Below are 19,915 nucleotides of genomic sequence, written 5' to 3' on the forward strand. Positions count from 1 at the left end.
AAAAAGAGATAGAAATCTTACAGAAATTATTATTATTATTATTATCACTTTGTTGGAAGTTATCATCTTCTGGTTTTTAAACATAAAGTTAACTTTGTAATTAAAAATATAATTATTAATTATTAAAATAAAAGAGTTTTTTGTCAGCTAATTATATATTGTAATGTTAAAGTTATATATATTTGTGAATACAAATTAGAATTTTATAATTGATCACGATTAAGACTTTAAATGTTGCTTAATTATCGCAATTGATATATTAATTGAATCTACTATTAAGGAATTGAATGAATTATATAAGGGTCGAAATAATTTTTATTATTTACTTCAAAACGATGTGTGAAGAAAACATAACGTCAAAGTAGTTATTTTCTTTCTAATTTACTTTTATAAATACAATTTTCAAAGTATGCTTTATTCCTCACAAACTTTCTTAACTTTTTGTTCGCATCATTAATTGCTTAGGAATTGAATGAATTATACAAGGATATAGCAAGATCCAATTCATTGCACTCATCTTATGTTTGTGAAATCGATTAGTAGTGATGAGTCGAGATGACAATTTCCTCTGAATCTGATAGAGGATCTGATATTGATTCGGATATGGTATAAAAGAAATTTGTTTGAACCAAATTAAATAAATGAGTAATCAGGCATGGTAATTTTCATATACGAATATTAGAGGTGGATCTAATAAAATTACTTATACTAGACCCGGAATTAGCTACAATGGTAATAAATTTCCTTTTATTTCACCGATAATTATATTTTTTTTGGATGCAATGTTAATTTAATGATGCTTTTATTAAATAATGATAATTAGATGATAAGAGTTTTATTGATCAACATGATTCATATATGAACATTGTTTATAAATATTAAGGAGTTGAACACATATATATTCAAATTTATTTATTTAATTTAATAAATTATTTAAGTTTATTTTATTTAATTAATATTAAATTTGTTTATAAACGTTCAATTCATTTATAATCCTAATTAAATTGTCATTAAATTTTCATCTGATGGCAATGATTCAATAAAATGCTCATTGTGGCATTAAAAAAAATAAAAAATCAAAAGGACATCCTATTTCTAAATCATCAAAGTGACATTATACTTTGATTTTTTAAAGGATAACCTATTTTGCTGTTCAATAATGCACATTTATCCATAGTTCCATATTTTTCTGTAGTTTTAATATTCTCTATTTAATTTCTGACTCGATTGGACACATTATATAGTAGTTACTATTTCATAATTGTGTACAACGTGAATATTAGACGAGTAAATCGAATTCGTTTAATAGCGATTACGATTTCATAAATATAATAACATAGATAGTAGATGAACATGATTGAATCCAAAGTTATAGTGACTATGAAGCTATAACTACTATAACGTAAATATTTTTGAACAAGTTAAATAAGTTAAATATGCACTGTAACAATATTAATCTATAACTACTACTAAATATTTTTAAACGTTAAATATATTAGACTCATTATTATAGGTACAAAATTATAATTATTATAACAACTACTAAACTGGAATTGCTACAGCCTATTTGATTAATTTAAAAATTAAAAATTAAAATTTAGATTAAACATATTAATATTGAACAATATAAAATAATATGAAGAATATTTGAGTAATTGTATACATTAAATGCCTTCACTATTAAAAAAAAATCAAAGTGAAGCTCTTTTAATAATTTAGAAATAAAGGTCGTTTTTTTATTTTTTTTTCAAAAAAAAAAATACTAAGTACAAATGTAGAATTGCCTGTGTGGGAACAGAACTAGTGATGTGTGACGTTGGCAAACTGCAATCGCTTCTCCTCGCACTGCGCCACTGCAACTCCCTCCGCCACCTCCAGCAGCTCCACGCTGTTGCCTCCAAGGCTGGGCTCGACGCTCACCCCCTCGTCGCCGGCAAGCTCCTCTTCTTCGCTGCCGACCTCCCCGATGGCCTTGACCACGCACTCCGCGTCTTCTCCCTCGTGCCCTCCCCCGACGCCTTCATGCACAACACCCTCATCCGCGCTCTATCCCACTCCGACGTCTCCCCGCACCGCGCCCTCCTCCTCTACTCCCGCATGCGCCTCCTCTCCATCGCTCCCGATAGCTTCTCCTTCGCCTTCCTCCTCAAAGCGGCCGCCGACTTCCAGTCCCTCGCCCTCGGCTGCCAGATCCACTCCCACGCCATTCACCACGGCCTCGACGCCCACCTCTTCGTGGCGACCACGCTGGTCAGCATGTACGCCGAATGCGGCCGCGTCGCCTCCGCCCGGAAGGCGTTCGACGATATTCCCCAACCAAATGTTGTCGCCTGGAACGCGATCATCACCGCTCATTTCCGGGACGGCGACGTCGAAAATGCAGGGAAGCTGTTCGACGAAATGCCATGGAGGAATCTGACTTCTTGGAACATCATGCTCGCCGGCTACACCAAAGCGGGAGAGCTGGAAGCGGCCAGAAGACTATTCGACTCCATGCTTCAAAAGGACCCTGTATCCTGGAGCACCATGATCGTTGGGTTCGCAAGTCAAGGTCTTTTCCGCGACGCTTTCGGTTTCTTTCAGCAATTGCTGATGGAGGGCCTCCGGCCGAATGAAGTAAGCTTGACCGGCATCCTGTCGGCTTGCTCCCAAGCTGGGGCCTTCGAGACCGGCAAGGTTCTACACGGCCACTTGCAGAAGTCTGGGCTCATCACCTTCATTGCCGTTTCTAATGCTCTCTTGGACCTGTATGCCAGGTGTGGGAGCATGGAAATGGCACGCCGGGTGTTCGATCGAGAGATGAGAAAGAAGAGCGTGATCAGTTGGACCTCCATGATCGCAGCATTGGCAATGCAGGGCCTAGGAAACGAGGCAATTGAATTGTTCAAACAAATGGAGGGACATGGGACAAAGCCTGATGGGGTTACCTTCATCTCACTCCTCTATGCTTGTAGCCATTCAGGAATGGTGGAGCAAGGCCACCGTTTCTTCAACAGAATGAGCGAGGTATACGGCATCAAGCATTCGATCGAGCACTATGGCTGCATGGTCGATCTATACGGTCGAGCTGGGCTACTCGACAAGGCCTACGACTTCATAATGCAAATGCCTCTGGAACCCAATGCCATAATATGGAGAACATTGCTCGGCGCATGTAGCATCCATGGAAATGTCAATTTAGCTGAAAGTGTCAAGAAGAAACTCTTAGAAGTCGAACCTGGTGATTCCGGCGACTATGTTCTACTGTCCAATGTTTATGCCGTCGCCGGTAAGTGGAAGGATGCCGCCAATGTGCGCAGATCAATGAGCAACGAGAGCATCAGGAAAAGCCCAGGCTGGAGCTCCATAGAAGTGGATAAGGTCGTGTACACCTTCACTGCAAACGTTGAACAAAGCACTGTTAAAGAGGAAGCCCATGATAAGTTGATAGACATCTTGATGAGGCTTAGGGAAGAAGGTTACGTTCCAGAGGTCGCCAATGTTTTGCATGACATAGAAGAAGAAGAGAAGGAAGATGCCATTGCGCAGCACAGCGAGAAGCTTGCAGTGGCTTTTGGGATGGCAAGGATGAGCAAAGGAAGTGTTATAAGGATTGTGAAGAACTTGAGAATATGCAGGGATTGCCACAGGGTGATGAAGTTCATTTCAAAGGTATATGAAAGGGAAGTTGTGGTGAGGGATCGAAGTAGGTTTCATTCTTTCAAAAATGGTTCTTGTTCTTGTCGAGACTACTGGTGATCGGTGTCTGCAGCATCTTTGCTGTCTTCTTCTTCCCGCTTACTTTTCAGTCTTCTTCTTCGACATCACAGAAATTAGTATCGACTCGTTCATTTTTTAGAGCTTGATTTTTGAATATATATATATACAGATCTGATATTCTGTGCGATCCGCGCTGCGCGACCTCGTGTGCGACACAGCCGACTTTTCCCTCTGCTTCCGGCCACTCTTGTCGCGCCGTCCAACCACCGTTGGCCGCTAGATTGGGCCCGATCGACGCGTCACTCGCCAACGTGTCGATCAATCGGCATCATTGCTGGTCGCGTTTCCGATTACATTTTCGGTCAAATTTCATCAGATTCCTGTCACAATTCGGCGGAATCTGACGCTGACCGATGCGCCAACGAGTGACGCATCAATCGTGCCTGGGCCGGCGGTCGGACGGCGCGGCAATGGCGGCCGGCAGCGGCGGGTGTCGGTTGGGGGGAGTGACACTGTGCATTATCACATTTGGACTATCAAATCTAATGCGCGATCGGGTGATGGATGGTGGATTGGATGGTGCTCACGGACGTGCACAAGAAGGCGCGCAGAATATCAAAATCGTATATATATATATATATATATATATATATATATATTATATTTTAGATTTTCATCTATTTTCAAAATTAATTCTGCGGTGTGGAAATATAATAATAATTCCTAAAACGTATTTATCAATCAATGTTTGCGGTGTGTATTTATAATAATAAAATTTATAAGGATAAATATGTTATTTCAGACAGCTGTTGACTGTTGTCCTCCGAACGGATAGAACTGAAACGGAGAGCCATGTGATGTTTACCGTTGTAAAAGATGAAATTATATAATTAACGGGGTTAAGTGTAAGATTCCGCGTTAATAATTAATAGAATTTGCGGAAAGAAAAATTGATTTCGAGAAATAATACATTTGAGAGGGATTGAGAAGGAAGGGGCGGTGGGGAGACGTGAACGAGTCTCTTCTGGTTGGTGATTGAGAGAAATCCTTCAGTTTGCTTCTCGATTTTGTTATCCTCCTCTGTAGGGGCAGAAGATAGGCTCACGGAAAGCTTCGGAAGATCCGCAGACCTCCCCTTTTTGGTTAGCAATCGATTGTTTTGATCCAGAAATCGGATTCTTTTTGATTTTGATCTGCTCGTCTCGAGCTCTTCGAGGCGGCGGCGGTATTGGTCAGCTAGGGGAGGGATTTCGTTGTTTCTTATTGCGAAAGAGAAGTCCAAAGAGTCGGTTCATGATAAGCAAGGCATTGCGTCTTTGACGAGCCAAAGTTGCCTGTTTGTTTGTTTATCCCGTTGTCTTCGTCTTGTTCGTTTTTTTTTCCTGGTGGATTGCGTTTGGAGGATGAGGAACGATGCGCACAGGCATAGGAATGGCAAGGGCGGTGCCGGCAACGGGTTCTTCTCGGCGCGGTCGCTGGCGAACTACGTCAGGATTATGTCGTCAGGCGCGTCCAACGTCGCGTCTACTGTGCGTTCAGCAGGGGCGTCGATAGTGTCTTCGATGTCTGATTGCCATGAGGATGCAGGCCGCGACCAGGTAGAGTTTACAGGCTTGTACTTCTGATGCGAAAAAAAAAGAGTTTTATATTTGCATTGATTCAACTACAAACCTCTCGACATATCGGCATTGATCAATGAATTAGGTTCAATCGCATGCCTTTTCTTTTCTTCCTTTAAATTGACTGATCAGATGCTTCGTCTTTCAATGGAGCTAATATGCTAATTTCAACTTGTTTTCTCTTATAGAAAGCAATATTCCTTCCTACATGGAGTTAAAGGCAATTTTTTATTTCACAAACATCTTCTCACGGCATTAAAGAAATAAAATTTCAGCTGATAATGTTCCAGAATTTATGTAAATCCATCTCATATTCTTATATTTGTTGCTTTGTCATAATTCTCACGGTATGGAAGAATTAGCCATTTTTGTGCTTAGCATAAAGTCCATTCATATTATACAATGCAAATCCATCTCATATCTTGTTATTGAAAAGGTGCAATGGGCTGGATTTGACAAGTTGGAATATGAAGGATGCTTTAGGTTAGTTCTCTTGTTGGGTTACAGATCTGGCTTCCAAGTCTGGGATGTTGATCAGGCAGAAGATGTGAGACAGATCGCATCAAGACATGATGGTCCTGTTTCCTTCCTTCAAATGCAAAAGAAATTATATCCATCAAAGAAGTCTCAAGATAACTTTGCAGGAGTTCGTCCTTTTCTTATTGTTGTTGGGGTGGGTTCTGCGACTTTGGATGGCAACAACCATGAAGGGTTTGGTTCTTCTTTTGATGGATCCGCAACTGATCAGGACACACGAAGTGACAGTCTGTTGCCTTTTTGTATCCGATTTTATTCTCTAAGGACCCATGAGTATGCACATGTCTTAAAATTTAGGGCATCTATCATCTCTGTCAGATGCAGTTCTCAGTTAATTGTGGTTTCTCAAGCTACCCAGGTCAGTATTACTTTTTCATGTTTCACATGGATTATCTCGCAAACATACGACTAACCCAGAGGTTCATTATACAGATAACTTGTTTTGATGCTGCCACTTTGGCAAGATGCTATACGATTCTTACTTACCCAATAGGTGCAGCATATCCCGATTCTAGTGGGTTAGGCTATGGACCATTGTCAATTGGTACAAGGTGGTTGGCCTATAGTGGTAAACTTCTTGCTGCTTCAAATACTGGCCGTGTCAGTCCTAAACATCTGAGTTCAGCTAAAAGTGTATCAGTGTCACATCCTAACAGTGGTTTGGTAGCAAACTTCGCAAAAGAATCAAGCAAGCAGTTAGCTGTTGGTTTAGTGACACTTGGAGACATTGGATATAGGAAGCTCTCAAAATATTATTCGGATTTTCTCACTGATGACAGTGGCTCTGCAAGACATGGAAATTCCAGTTTAAAACTCAATGATACCATGAACGAGCAACTATCTGATACCGAATATGTGGGCATGGTATGAAATTGTACTCTCATGTGAAATAAACTTTTGGAGCACCTAGATAACATGAAAAATTGACAATATTCACGCCATTTTTGTTTTGACTTTTCTGTGATAGTGCAGTCGATATTCTTGACTTTGCTATCTATTAAACTTATTTCAAGATTTGGAATAAATTAGGATTGAAATTGGTTATAGATTTTAGTAATCACCAAGAAGTAAGTAACTATCTACCCTGAAATTAATCGTTTCTCTCTGAATTTTTTTTAGGTCATAGTTCGAGATATTCTTTCCAAATCAGTAATAGTTCAGTTCAGGGCACACTCATGTCCCATTTCTGCATTATGCTTTGACCCTAGTGGAATGTTATTGGTGACAGCTTCGGTTCATGGTCACAACATCAACATTTTTGGTATTATGCCCTCTCCAAATCCAGGTTCTACTGAGTCTGATGCAAAAGGATCTTATATTCATCTTTATAGGTTGCAGCGTGGCATCACAAATGCGGTAATTGTTTTTATTGTTTCATTTCATATTTATTTATCTTGACCTATATGACATTAAATTAATTGATTTGGTCTGTCTCCTGTATCAGATTATTCAGGATATCAGTTTTAGTTATGACAGCAAATGGATAATGATAAGCTCATCAAGAGGAACCAGTCACCTGTTTTCACTCTCTTCGTTTGAAGCTGCTACAAAGCCTCATTCAGGTGAGGTTCAGTTTGCAAACAACTTCTATGGGTCAGAAACAGTCCATGCAGAAGAAACTTCATCTTATGATTCATCTTCTCCAAACCATATGCATGTGGGCCTTCTTTCATCTGGGACTCCAGTCACGTTATCATCTGTAACTAGAATAAGAAATGGGAATCAAGGTCTAAAAGGTGCTGTCACTGGTGCTGCTGCAGCAGCTACTGGTAAAGTCAGTCCACTTAGTGGTGTCATTGCTTCAGTTTTCCATAACTTCAAGGATTCTCGTCTTCACACTGACTTCAGCTCAGTGATGTCAACATATTATTTACTGATTTTCTCTCCTGCTGGCTCCATTATACAGTACGTGTTGAGGGAACGCAATGGTGATCATTATGGCATCAATGTGTCTGGCATAGGTAATAATAGTTCATATCAGTCAACAAAGGAAGCCGATTCACGGTTCAATATTGAGGCGCTTCAGAAATGGGATGTCTGTCATAAACGAAATAGAAGAGACAAGTGTGATAATGTGGACATATATAGGGACCATTTGAACAACCAGAGTACTACTAAACATTTGCAGAAAGTGAACAAAAAGGGAACTGTTCAGCCTGCTGGTACCAGTGTAGACATGAGAACTAATCTTGGTGTGGAAGAAAATCAACACGCATACTTATCAGAAGTTGAGTTGCATACACATGATGCTCAGACTCCCCTATGGGCAAAGTCACAGGTGATTGCTTGTCTTTCTCTAGGTTTAGTCTTGACAAACTATTTTCTACAGAAATATGACTCATTCTTGTTTGATTCATAAAATTTACTTTGTAGATATGCTTCCAAGTGATGATGAATGAGAATATTAAAGCATATGATAGCAGTACTTACCATGGGGAAATTGACATAGAAAATATCACAAGCCGTACAATTGAGGCTAGATCAAAAGGCCTAGTACCAGTTTTTGACTACCATACATCCAGGCTCCAGAAACCAAGGTCTGGTATCATTTTTTATTACTATACTAAAATCATCCATGTCATATAATGGATTATTCAAGCATTAGAAAATTGGTCAAATTGTCATTGACTTTGTTGACAGTCTGTGCTGATTTTCATATCATATAAATGTGCATTTTCTCATTTCAGAATAAATGCTTCTGTTGGCAACAAAACAAACCCTTTGGTTCAGCAGAAATCAGGACAATCAGACAATGGAAGCCATTCACGCACAATAAGCTATAGTACCTTGGACCATGGTTATGGTAGTCCACCAGTAGCTGAATCTCCAAATGGGAGCAGCCATAATGGCTTGAATCAGTCCATAGCAGAAACTGAAGGTTTTGTAAATAACTTTGATGACCAAGATAATTTAACTGAACATTTGCATGATAGTGAAAGCCCGATGTTGGAGGCACAGCTTGAGCATATAGACAACTGAAAGAATGTGAAATCAAGGATCTTCTCAGATGAAAACTAAAATGGCATCAGTCAAGGTATTCTTGAATTCTGAATTTACTCTACCAATATCTTTTATACCATTTGTGCTTGGTATCTGTTAATATAAATTTATTTCTTTCTTATCAGTTCAAGCTTTTAGCAATAGTGGTTAGCCCCAACTCTAACATGGTATTAGAGCAGGAGATCATGGATTTGAATCCCACCGGTGTTTAAAAAATTATATCTAATAAATTCATGTGTTAAGAGCATGTCAAGTATTTCACCCACTCATAAAAAGGAAAATGTTAACAATATAATATAAATTAATCTCTTTCCTACGAGTTTGAGCTATTGGGATTAGTAGTTAGCCAATCAATTTTGATTTAACAGTGTTTTTTTTGTCGTTGTTCCAATTGTTGACTGATTGTACATGTTGGTCTGAGTTTGTACTTATAACCATTTAATCAATTCAGCTTGAAATTGCATGTTTATTCTACAACTGAATGATAGTGCCACAGGAAAATAGGAGATGGTAAAGTTTGACTTGTTTTAGATAGTAAGTTGAGAAGTGAAGTAGTAATTTCCCCCCGTCTTAAGCATTCTTATTAAAACCATGCTTTCAAAAAGCATATGCAAGCCTTATGCTTTTATACTTTTGACCCATTCTATAGTGCACATGTGATATGCTGTGTATATACTCAGTATTAGAAATATTAAATATTTATTTATATTGATAAAAAGGATTATCATATATGCAGTAAAGTATTAATTAATCTATCCAATTCTTCCTTCCACATAAAGAACATATTTGTAACACAAGACACATGAAATATGCTATTAAATGTTAATAACAGTGTAGAACAGGTAGTGTAGAATAGGTGATATAAGTAACATGTAGAATTATGATCTCTCTCCAAGGTGTTTAATTCATAGTAGCCTATTTTTTCCCCCCATCTTAGTTAGCATTCTAACTAGAACCTGAAATAAGAAAAAGTATTCAGGAAAATTGGTTATTTTATTCCATCATTTTGAATGAACAATAAGTATTGTTCTAAAATAGGAAATATGAAATACAAAGGATCCCTAAAGTAAAGGTACATACAATAATTTTAGGAGAATGATACAATAGGTAATAGTTGATCCTCCTAGGGATCTTCTGTTGATTTTCCAACACTCCTCGAGAAGGTGAGATATCTATCATTCTTAACTTGCTGTTGAATTAAAAAGTCTATGTCGTGGCAATACTCTTAACTAGTTGTTGGAATATAAATGAGGTTTATTTCTTCTAATCTCCTCCTTTATAAATCTTTAATTTATCTGTACATGTTTCATTCTTTTATACTGCGTAGGATTATTAACATTGTTTATAGCAGACTTACCATCACTATAGAGTATTATTGGATGAGCAAGTGACAATTGCAAGTCTTCCATCAATCTCTGCAAACAAATCAACTCAAATTCCCTAGGCAATGGCTTTGAATCTATACTACTATGTGTTACAACTGATTGTTTTTTTTTTTTTTTTAACTTCTCCAAGTGACCAAATACGCTCATAGCTTGGCGTAAAATTCTGAAGTTGGTTGACTATGAACAACATTCTAATCTTGCTTAAGAATTTGCAAAACCTTCAACCTCTTCTTTTTCATTCTTTTGAAAATATCAATCCTTTTCTAGGAGTTAGGCGTTCCGTTTATATATTTAAGAATATGATGCACAATGTTTAAGTGTTTTGATTAGGTGAGTACATAAATTGACTCACAACACTTATGCATAGGTAATATAAGCTGAGCGAGAAAAAAAAAATAATAATTGACCAACTAGTCACAGATATATTCCCTTGTCAAACAAGGGATCATTTTTATCCTCCCTCCATTTTTTTGTTTCTTTCAAGTGAGATGCCCATGGAACTACATCCTAGCATCCTTGTTTATTTCTTTAAATAAATTTTTTTTTGCTTTGCTTTGACTTCTTTGCATTCCCTAAAGTAGCTCATTTTCTGAGGCCTTTAACCTTAAATTTGGCCTTCAATTTCTGCTTGAGTTTGACATTTTCATGAATTTCATCACCGGTAATATAAGCAATGTACATTTCTTTCCTAGCTAGCTAAATTCTTTGTAAATAAAGTGTGATTTGCTTGCCCTTGCTTGTACACGAACTGAGCAACGCAAACCCCTTGAATAGTCTCTAGGTGACTCTGCTTCTAGCCATACAGTGGGGATTTCAGCTTGTACACTGTCTCCTTTCTCAAACCTTGGTGGAGTCCTCATGTAGATTTCTTCCTCAAGTTCTCTATTTAGGAAGACATTTTGTATATTAAGTTAAAATAATTCCTAGTCCAAGTAGATATCAATTGAGAATGACACTTTAAGGAATTTAGCTTTACCAGCCTTATATCTATCAATAGTTGTATTTGACAGTTCTCTTCTCTGGTGCGTTAACAGATGGAGGTGGCCATGCCCCATAGATATTGTTGTTCTTACAAGAACAGTACAAAACCCTTCTTTGAAGTTTCTTCCATTTATTTTATGTTGAATAATAATAAAAAATGATTATCAAAGTTTAGAGAAGCTGTAGAATTAGGTGGGAGGGGTGTTGATGGTGCGATCGAGGCAAAAGAGTTGGCCATGGTTGTTCCAAGCTCTAATACCACGAGCAAGAAAAAATTGGAAAAACAACCAGGGATCTTATTCCATCATCCTGAAAGGAATAAGGATAAGTTTTCTAAAATAGGAAACAGAAAGAAATCGGAGAAGGCAAATTCCATAATTATGGACTAACATGTAAACACAACAATTTTACGACCTCTTTAATCGGTAATTTCCTGTCAAATAACTAGTATATATCATCTTGGAGCATTTTCATCTATGTTTTTGTTTTGATTGAAATCAAAATATACTTAATTAGCTTTAAGGACATCATTTTGGTTATTATTGGGGCATCTATTCACTTACAATCTAACATTGGTTTTTTCCTTCCTTCACAGATGAGTCTCCTGAAGTCTCAGGCCGTGTAGAAACTATTCTTTTATTTACTCTGAAGGTATTATTAACCTTAGCCACATATATTTGTGAATACATCTCGCCGAAATGTGAAGCAGAGAAATGGTTGATCTCTAAATGGAAGGTTCTAATGTTAGCAAGTTGGAATTTCATTACTCGTAACATTTGTGAATTAAAAACAAAAGTATATACATCAGATATCTAATAAACATCCCTAACTTGTACATATACAGAGCATCTGCCTTGTGTACAAAAATGTAGATTTGATGAATACTGTAAGTGATTGTTTGTTTCTTTACTCAAACATATCTCTCCCTTTAGATTTCAAAGGAAAATGAGACATAATGTACTTTCTATAAGATACTGTATGTTTGCTGTTCTGCTCTTGTTCTAGTTGTACTCACACTTGTTGCACTAGACGATATTGATGCTGTTTTCAGTGCTTGGAGTTCTGAAGCTGGTTTAAGTCAAAGGATAGTAGAATCACGAGAAGGTCCCCACAAAAGTTATACAATGTGGCTATGAGTTCATCGCAGGCATTCGGCTCGTACAACTATCGCGTGAAGATCTCATCGTTTTTTGATGTTCTTTAGTCTGTCATTATTTTGATTTCAGCCAAAATTCAGCTTGGGAAAGCTCTGTGTTTGTTCCTCCCTCAAGTTTTCCTCCATCTTCTTCTATGTGTGTCGTTTATCTTAACCACTTTGTGGATCCATTTTTTTGCTCAAGTAGTTGATTTTCCTCGCAGAAGAGAGACAAACTTGTTTACAACTTGGATTGATTGTTTGAAGAATCTTAAGGTTTTCTCAAATGAAAGGACAAATGGACAAATAAATGAAGGTTAAATTGTTCGATATGACAAACAATAGCTAGCGAGAAAATCCAAAAAAGAAAATGAAAATGCACTATTGGAGCATCACCAGCAACATCTACCTCTGATGCTGGCTTCAGGCAGAGTTTGGGGCAAGGCTTGGACAGTTCAAATATTTTGCAGTGGCAATGGCTGAAGGGTTCACACGGCCCCGGCACCCTTCCGGTGGGACTTTGTCTAGCCATCGAAGCTCGATCAGTGGTTGCTCAGCTTGCACGCGAGTGCCTAATGTGGTCTTTCAGCTCTGCCTTTTGTTCTCTAGAGGTCATTCACAGTAGCATTTTATCCCTGCTCAATTGCCTCACAGAAGAAGTTTTTTCACAGATCTTCAAGTCTTACCACATTTTTTGTATAATATCCAATGTAGTGCGTCGAGCTTTGTAGGGGAAAAGGATAATCTCAAAAGGCATTACTATACAACCTCACACTTACAATGAAGCTCAAGCAATGGCCAAAATAGATGAGAGAATTTAAAGTTAAAAATTAGAACTCCTAAAAATCAATGATAGGCTCTCCAACAGTGAGATTTCTCTCCAATGACCATGGTAAATTAAAGAGCTTGGCGGCTATAAACTTAAAAATCTTATTAACATTAATGTTGTGGTTGGCACTTGAGAAGAAGAGTGTCGCTTTCATAGCCCTTGCATATGCTCTGGCCTACAGAGATTAGGGGGAAAAAAAGAGCTTTTGTTGATCCAAATTGACATTGAAAAAATGAAATACAAAAAAAAAACAGTTATGGTAAAATGATACCTAAATATAAATGATCAGACAAATTGATAAATTCAATTCCTCCTGAGAATGGTTCAGATTCACAAAGAAGTTGTATATTTAACAAAGGGAAGAGAATCATATATTTCAGCCATTGTTAAGTAACTATCTAACTATGAGAAGACACCACAAAAGGGTTTTAAAAGTTCCACTTCATGATCTGGCAATGTGGAAAGTTCAAAAAGCTTTTACTAGGATGGACCCAGAAAAAGAAAATCCTAAGCTCATTTGTCCTTCCTCAGATCTTAAAGGCTGGGACACCCATGACAGAATCCAACAGGATATGAGGACCACCTGTTTAATGTTATGATTCTTGTTATAGGTGGTACATGATAATGTCCAGACTAAGTCCTCTGACAACCTATTGAGACCATTGTCATAGAGACATATTTAATAGAGTTTATCCATTTTCTATAAGAGCAACACACATCCCTAAACTTTTGGATATCAATTGCCAGCTAACAATGCATAATTAAAGTGCTGAAGCATTTAAATAAGTTTTCAGATCAATACAGCTATGTGACTCATTGACCTAATCGCAAGTTGAAATGATCATGTAGAAATACTACATATGAAATGTGCAAATTAGATTCAGGCATTGGAAGAACCAACCTAGCGGTCTAAATCTACAAGGCTGGGACTTGGTGAGATATCTAAAAATCCTTGATCAGATCAATTGCACTGGAATGTATAGTTGATAATTCAAAAGGGAAATTGTTCTTGAGAAACAATATAGGAACATCGAATATCTGAATTAAAGATTGGGATAGATTACCTGATTCACAATTGTCCACTGCATTTCAAGTGGAAGCTGAACAAACTCATCAAATTTGGTTCCTACCAGAACTGGAACTGCAGTCTGAATGATGCAGAGGAAAGAGAATGGAAACAGAATGTTAGTATGGTTGGGAGAAGGAAAACAACAGTAAGAGCCATAATTAGTAGAGACGATACAGCAGAAATAGGAAAATTTTGCACCTTGTTCCAATTTCTTGCTCTTTGGAACCATCCAATGGCGCTGAAAGAGATGAGGGAGCATACCAATTAGAGATTAGTTTCGAGAGTGTATTCTAGCAAACAAAAAGAGGAGCAATTGAAGAAGAAGAAGAAGATCGAAGGAACGAACTTGTTTAGAGTAGATCGATTGGTAAGATCAAACATGATCAAAAGAGCTACCGCCCCTTTACAAACTTCAGGCATGTGATTGAGGGAATGGTCATCCCCTGCAATTACCAACATGGAAGATCTTACGCCCCAAGTCTGACTAAAATTTGATATGGAACAGAATAAAAACAATTATTTCACCTCCAACATCCCAAATACTAAACGCAATCCTAGCTCCACGCACAAATAATATCTTATCCATCGAATTCAACCCTGCCTCCTGGAGGCCCGTATGCCCTTCCCCATCTCCCACATACTTGATCTGCCACCAAAAGACAGGCCTCATCAAGGAATAGCCAAAGCAATCGTCAAATATCACCAAAGGAAGATGCGATTTTACGGTACCATGAAGCTGGTTTTGCCCGTGCGGCGATCGCCGAGGAGGCTAATCTTGAGCGTGATCAGGTCGGGATCAGCGGCCTCGAGGTCCGGAGAGGCAGTCGAGCGAGGGCCATCCGGCGCATCGAGGCGCGAGGCAGCTAAGCAGCCCTTGAGGCGACGGTACCGCGCGCGGCCGGGGTAGGAGGAGCAGGAGCGGAGGAGGTCCCAGACGGCGCGGAGAAAGCGGCGGAGGAAGGCAAGGCGGAGGAAGCGGTCGGGGCGGAGGAGGGAGCGGAGGCGGGGCATGGCGGGTCGACGGCGACGGCGACGGCGACGGCGGCGGCGGAGGGAATTTGGGAAGAGGAGGAGGAGGAGGAGGAGGTGGTGACGGAATGGGCCATTGAGGTCAAGGAGGTACGAAGAAGGGAGGTTGTTATTGGGGCATCTGACGTTGTCGTCACTCGTGGCGCCCGATTCGGGCTCCCTCGCGCCGCTTCTATTTGGCGCGAGACTCCGCAACGTCGTCGTCCTCCAAAATGGCCACCTTGGTCAGCCACAACCGTCGGGCCATTCAATTGCTTTCCTGCTTGACTCAGGTTGACTTCCTTTTCCTTCTTAACTAGGGGTGTAATCAAATCAAGCCGTTCACGAACTATTCGGATCTTAATTCGAAAAAAAATTTGTTTGAGTTTGTTCGATTACGTTAACGAGCCGAGCTCGAACTTGATTTCGAGCTCGAAAATATTATCGAGCCGAGCTCGAGCTTAATAGTATTTGATTCGTGAGCTCGTGAACGTGTTCGTTAAGAGGCTCGCGAACGTGTTCGTTAAGAGGCTCACGAACGTGTTGTTAGAAGGCTTGCGAACATGTTTGTTAAGAAACTCGTGTTTGGATTTGAACTTGTGAATTTTACTGTTTGTTGTGTAACATGATTTATGATGGTTTTATATTTCTTTACTTGTAATTTTCATATTATGTATGGTTAAGAACTATTAAGTGTGAATGATTTATGTGGCATGTGCTGACATTTTAAGTTGTTTAATGTTTTGTTAATTTGATACTTATGATTTTGATTTTGATTTTATATGTTATGTATTTATTTTTACAAGTGATTTTCATGTTTTGTATGTAGTTGATTTTCATGTATTATATGGATTTTCACGAGCTCGAACTCGAGTTCGATTACGTGCTTAACGAGCTTGAACTCGAGCTCGATTACGTGCTTAACAAGCTCGAACTCGAGCTTGTTTATCAATCTCAAAATTATATGTTAACGAGCTGAGCTCGAACTAAGTTCGTTTAATTTTTAAACGAGCTATTTTTGAATTGAGCCCGAACTATTTAATTTTGTTACGAGCCGAGCTCGAGTTTAAGCATTAAAGCTCGAATTAAACTCGAGCCGAGCTCGAGCCTAGAGAAAAATCAAATGAGCCGAGCTCGAGCCTCTTAATGTTTGGCTTGGCTCGGTTTGATTAGACCCCTATTCTTAACCATGAATAAGATCAAATCCTTCCATTTGTAACTCTGTGTCAACGAGGGCATTTGGTCTAGTGGTATGATTCTCGCTTTGGGTGCGAGAGGTCCCGAGTTCGATTCTCGGAATGCCCCTTTTTTCTTTCATTTTTTTGGTCAGAGGAAATGGTCTTATGTGAATTCTCAAAAAAATGGAAAAAATATTCATAAAAGATGGATTATCCATCATTATGCCCATGATTTTTACTGCAGCTTGGAGGAGGCATCAATACGATAAACAGTTTGAGCACAGTGCCGAGATATCTGCAATTGGAAAAAAAAATTGGCACTAAGATTTATTTTTTAAGAACATGGCGCAACTGAAACCTCTGATTCTCCTTCCTTGCTTCCAGTAGCTGCTTCTTCCCTCTGCGGTCTTTTGTTTCACTCTGCAATTCTGGGCTTCCTTGTGTTCCTTGACTGATACAAGAATTTATTGAATCATGGCGCAACTGAGACCTCTGATTCTCCTTTCTTGCTTCTAGTAGTTTTTTCTTCGTTTCACTTGGCAATTCGTGTGTTCCTAGACTGATACAAGAATTTATCGAATCGCAAGACCTCTGCATACCCACACTAGGTGAGCTTGGATCTACCTCACCTGAGTTCAACATTGTCCTATCTAGTATCTTTCTATCTATAGATTCAACTGGAGCTTCCTTGCTATTACTATTGCTCATAAAGGATGATCTCCAAAGTTTACCTATAGAAGAAATTTTCTTCTTAGATTGTCCTGTGGTTCTTGAATAAACTTCACTACTTGCACTAACTGATGCCTGTCTTTCTTCGTGAATGTCAATGGCAGATGGGTCACTCCCTGGAGAAGTGCAAGAACCCTGCTCCTCACCACAGCTCATGCCTTCCAATCTATCATCTTCGCTATCATTATCTCCATCTAGTGTTCCATTCGCATATCTGTTCATTGGATCTTTATTGGCGTCAATGTCTTGAGGTGGCCGGCAATCGAACTCGATATCGTTGAACTTAACTAAGCTAACAGCACCTCTCAGTGCTTCAGTTTCTTTCAGGACTGATACATCTGCAATAGTACCAGAGTGGATTCTTAGGAAAGTATCTAGATCAGCTTGAAGCTTGTTCAACTCAGCATACTTCTCCTCGAGCGTTATTTTCGCATCCACCAGCTTCAATTGCACCCTTTCTTCTCGCCAAACCTCAGCCATCTGCAACATCCTTCTCTCTTCCTCAAGCTCCTCGCATATTTTGACAGATTCCTTCTTCAACGATTCTACTTCGACTTTGTCATCCCCTATCGCCTTCGCAAGCTCCTCGCAAACCTTTTCAACATGCTCACGCGCCTTCCTCTCTTTCTCACAGTCTTGCAAGAACTGGTTTGCAGATAATTTGGCTTTGGCAAGCTCATCTACTAGTGTAGAATTTATAGCCTCTATCCTTCTGTGCCTTTCCTTCTCTTTGCCGAGGTCATACTTGACGGATTCGATAATGTTTCTGACTTTCTGATGCTCCTTGCTCTGCCATGAGGCCTTTTCTTCTGCGAGCTTCTTCATGATGTGATCGACCTTCTTCTTGGCGCACTCTTTCTCATTTTCGAGCTTGTTAATGCAGTAATGAGCCTGCTCAAGCTCTGCTCGAAGAGAATAAATCGCAGGGGTGGAGTTCAACTGATATTTGAAGAGTTTCAGTTGGCCATGATTTTGATGAGCCTCATCCCATTTTGTTGCCTTCTCCAATGCATCAAGCTGCTTACAGATGAAAGAAACCAGCAAGATGATATCTGAAATGCAAAACTCAACCTTTGCTAATTAGCCCATCAGTGAAATTAGTAGAATTACCTTTTGAAGAGTGATGTTAGGGCTAGGTGAGGTTGGACGAAGAACAAACTCATTGCTGGTGCTAGCAAGGAGACCTGCTCTATCATGACTGCCAACGTTGAGGGAATGCAGTTGCCTTGATTTAGGCTGCAATGTCGAGAGAGATTCAGCCAAACTGCTCCAGGGAGTAGTTCTCAGGAAAACGAGAGGTAAGATGGAGGTAAATGTGCGAATTAGGTCAAAAGCATGATAAAAAAAAGTTCGATCTTGATCGTAACGCTACCTCGAACCCTAACCGAGCTCCACTGCCTCCCAATGCGCCGACCTCCGCCGCCCGCAAATGCCAAAGCGCAGCCGCAAGCTTCCTCGCCGAGAAGACCGCCGCAGATCCGCCGGAGGTGCGCTCACCCGCTCCTTCCAGGACAGCCAGTTCCAGCGTCATCGCCTTCGCTTCGTTGAACTTCCACCTCGCAAGGGGAGTGGCAGCGCCACTCCGCCGCCCGACGGAGAAAGGCAGGTTCTTGATGCGGTGGCGGATCTTAGGGGGGATTTCAGGAGGCGCCGCAGTCGTGGAAGCACCGGCCTCCGGGATTCGGCTTCGGCTGGCGGATCCCGCCATCAAAACTAGCTTCTTCGCCGCTTGATGAAGCGCATCGCCATTGAATTTGAGGACGAGAGAAGAGATCTCCAGTCACTGGATTCGGCACCCGGACGCTAAAAAATCAAGAACAATTACAAGATCAAAACAAATAGATACTAATTATTTAAAAGATGCCATGAAATCATTTGCACGGGCAGAGAAGAAGAGGACGAGCTGGTATTCTGACTAGGCAAGGAGAGGATGCTGATAAGAGACAAAACCTCATGGGAGTTCGGATCATGATCACGTAAGGAAGAGACAGCTCAGCACCACGTGCCTTTCCAAATCATCATCACTCATCAAATCTAACGGCGGTGATCTCATGCGATCTTTAAAGTATATATTACTTGAAATGACCAAAGTAGTTTCATCCGTATGCCTTTTATTATCGTCTTAAAAATTATTATTTATTTATTTATGATAAATCAAGTGTTAAGTTTCATCCGATTAATTTTAAAAATAAATAAAATTGATGTATGATATATTAAAGAAATGCTACGCTGCGCGATGAGAAATCGTGCACGACACCCGCAACTCATCGTTGCTGTCGTCGTCCTTGTCGCGCCGTTCGACCACCGCTGGCCACCGCTTCGGACACGATCGACGCATCGCTCGTCGGCGCTCCGTCCGACGTCGGATTCCGATCGGATAGTGGCTGGAATTCGATGAAATTTGACGGGAAATAGACTCGGCAGTGGCAACGTCGTTTCCAGCTGAATCACGGTCGGATTCCGACCGAATTTCGGTCCTTCCTCGGTCGATCTCCAATCGTGATTTGGGCGGAATCCAACCTGATCAGCGTTGACAGTGACCACACAATGGGGGGCAACTGTTTCTGACCAAATTTGTCGGATTCCGACTACTATGCAGTCGGAATCCGACGCCGGCCGAAGCACCGGTGAGTGGCGCGTCGATCGTGGCCAGCGGTGGCCGGACGATATGGTGGCAGCAGCGGTGAATCAGGGAGTCGCGCAAGTTTGTCGTGCAAAATAGCAATCTTGTAATATATTAAATTAT

General features: G+C 40.0%; 4 protein-coding genes and 1 non-coding gene across 6 annotated transcripts; 3 read left to right on the forward strand and 2 right to left on the reverse strand.

Moving 5' to 3' along the window:
- The first annotated feature begins 1,806 nt into the window (after nt 1–1,806).
- LOC141848196 (pentatricopeptide repeat-containing protein At1g74630) lies at nt 1,807–3,738 on the forward strand. The gene has a single exon (XM_074736258.1). It carries the CDS (start codon nt 1,807–1,809, stop codon nt 3,736–3,738), a length of 1,932 nt encoding a protein of 643 aa, XP_074592359.1.
- A 939-nt stretch (nt 3,739–4,677) lies between these two features.
- On the forward strand, nt 4,678–12,167 carry LOC141811414 (autophagy-related protein 18f-like). 2 transcript variants are annotated; one of them, XM_074699464.1, is made up of 9 exons: nt 4,678–5,297; nt 5,755–5,893; nt 5,963–6,213; nt 6,288–6,719; nt 6,975–7,211; nt 7,300–8,133; nt 8,229–8,392; nt 8,543–8,889; nt 11,817–12,167. In XM_074699464.1, exons 1-8 carry the CDS (start codon nt 5,103–5,105, stop codon nt 8,832–8,834), a joined length of 2,544 nt encoding a protein of 847 aa, XP_074555565.1. In that variant the 5' UTR covers nt 4,678–5,102; the 3' UTR covers nt 8,835–8,889; nt 11,817–12,167. The 2 variants fall into 2 exon arrangements, with proteins under 2 accessions (XP_074555565.1, XP_074555564.1); XM_074699463.1 differs by having other exon boundaries at nt 5,755–6,213.
- Nucleotides 12,168–12,666: 499 nt separating this feature from the next.
- Nucleotides 12,667–15,311, reverse strand: LOC141811714 (septum-promoting GTP-binding protein 1-like). Its single transcript, XM_074699760.1, has 6 exons — nt 14,984–15,311; nt 14,780–14,900; nt 14,601–14,697; nt 14,453–14,492; nt 14,250–14,333; nt 12,667–13,360 (listed from the first exon to the last, which is right to left on the reverse strand). Exons 1-6 carry the CDS (start codon nt 15,263–15,265, stop codon nt 13,196–13,198), a joined length of 789 nt encoding a protein of 262 aa, XP_074555861.1. The 5' UTR covers nt 15,266–15,311; the 3' UTR covers nt 12,667–13,195.
- A 1,184-nt stretch (nt 15,312–16,495) lies between these two features.
- On the forward strand, nt 16,496–16,567 carry TRNAP-UGG (transfer RNA proline (anticodon UGG)). Its single transcript has one exon. It is a non-coding gene; the product is annotated as a tRNA-Pro (tRNA).
- A 102-nt stretch (nt 16,568–16,669) lies between these two features.
- Nucleotides 16,670–18,877, reverse strand: LOC141811928 (uncharacterized). Its single transcript, XM_074700011.1, has 4 exons — nt 18,542–18,877; nt 18,280–18,405; nt 16,977–18,186; nt 16,670–16,886 (listed from the first exon to the last, which is right to left on the reverse strand). Exons 1-4 carry the CDS (start codon nt 18,875–18,877, stop codon nt 16,768–16,770), a joined length of 1,791 nt encoding a protein of 596 aa, XP_074556112.1. The 3' UTR covers nt 16,670–16,767.
- Between the last annotated feature and the right edge of the window lie 1,038 nt (nt 18,878–19,915).

The sequence above is a fragment of the Curcuma longa genome, chromosome 17 (genome assembly GCF_044706935.1).
Source record: "Curcuma longa cultivar G26 ecotype Majalengka, Jawa Barat chromosome 17, ITB_CL_G26_1.1, whole genome shotgun sequence".
NCBI classification, from domain to species: Eukaryota; Viridiplantae; Streptophyta; class Magnoliopsida; order Zingiberales; family Zingiberaceae; genus Curcuma; species Curcuma longa.

What these genes read in the sequence shown, in the direction of transcription:
- LOC141848196 (XM_074736258.1), top strand. Translation starts at nt 1,807, where the DNA reads ATGTGTGACGTTGGCAAACTGCAATCGCTTCTCCTCGCACTGCGCCAC.
- LOC141811414 (XM_074699463.1), top strand. Translation starts at nt 5,103, where the DNA reads ATGAGGAACGATGCGCACAGGCATAGGAATGGCAAGGGCGGTGCCGGC. An exon ending in CCCTATGGGCAAAGTCACAG is followed by an intron (nt 8,134 to 8,228) that starts GTGATTGCTTGT and finishes TTTACTTTGTAG; the next exon opens with ATATGCTTCCAAGTGATGAT. An exon ending in TCCAGGCTCCAGAAACCAAG is followed by an intron (nt 8,393 to 8,542) that starts GTCTGGTATCAT and finishes TTCTCATTTCAG; the next exon opens with AATAAATGCTTCTGTTGGCA.
- LOC141811714 (XM_074699760.1), bottom strand. Translation starts at nt 15,265, where the DNA reads ATGCCCCGCCTCCGCTCCCTCCTCCGCCCCGACCGCTTCCTCCGCCTT. An exon ending in CGGGCAAAACCAGCTTCATG is followed by an intron (nt 14,901 to 14,983) that starts GTACCGTAAAAT and finishes TTTTGGTGGCAG; the next exon opens with ATCAAGTATGTGGGAGATGG. An exon ending in GAGCAAGAAATTGGAACAAG is followed by an intron (nt 14,334 to 14,452) that starts GTGCAAAATTTT and finishes TGCATCATTCAG; the next exon opens with ACTGCAGTTCCAGTTCTGGT.
- LOC141811928 (XM_074700011.1), bottom strand. Translation starts at nt 18,877, where the DNA reads ATGGCGGGATCCGCCAGCCGAAGCCGAATCCCGGAGGCCGGTGCTTCC. An exon ending in CTAACATCACTCTTCAAAAG is followed by an intron (nt 18,187 to 18,279) that starts GTAATTCTACTA and finishes ATCTGTAAGCAG; the next exon opens with CTTGATGCATTGGAGAAGGC. An exon ending in AGGAACACACGAATTGCCAA is followed by an intron (nt 16,887 to 16,976) that starts GTGAAACGAAGA and finishes GTATCAGTCAAG; the next exon opens with GAACACAAGGAAGCCCAGAA.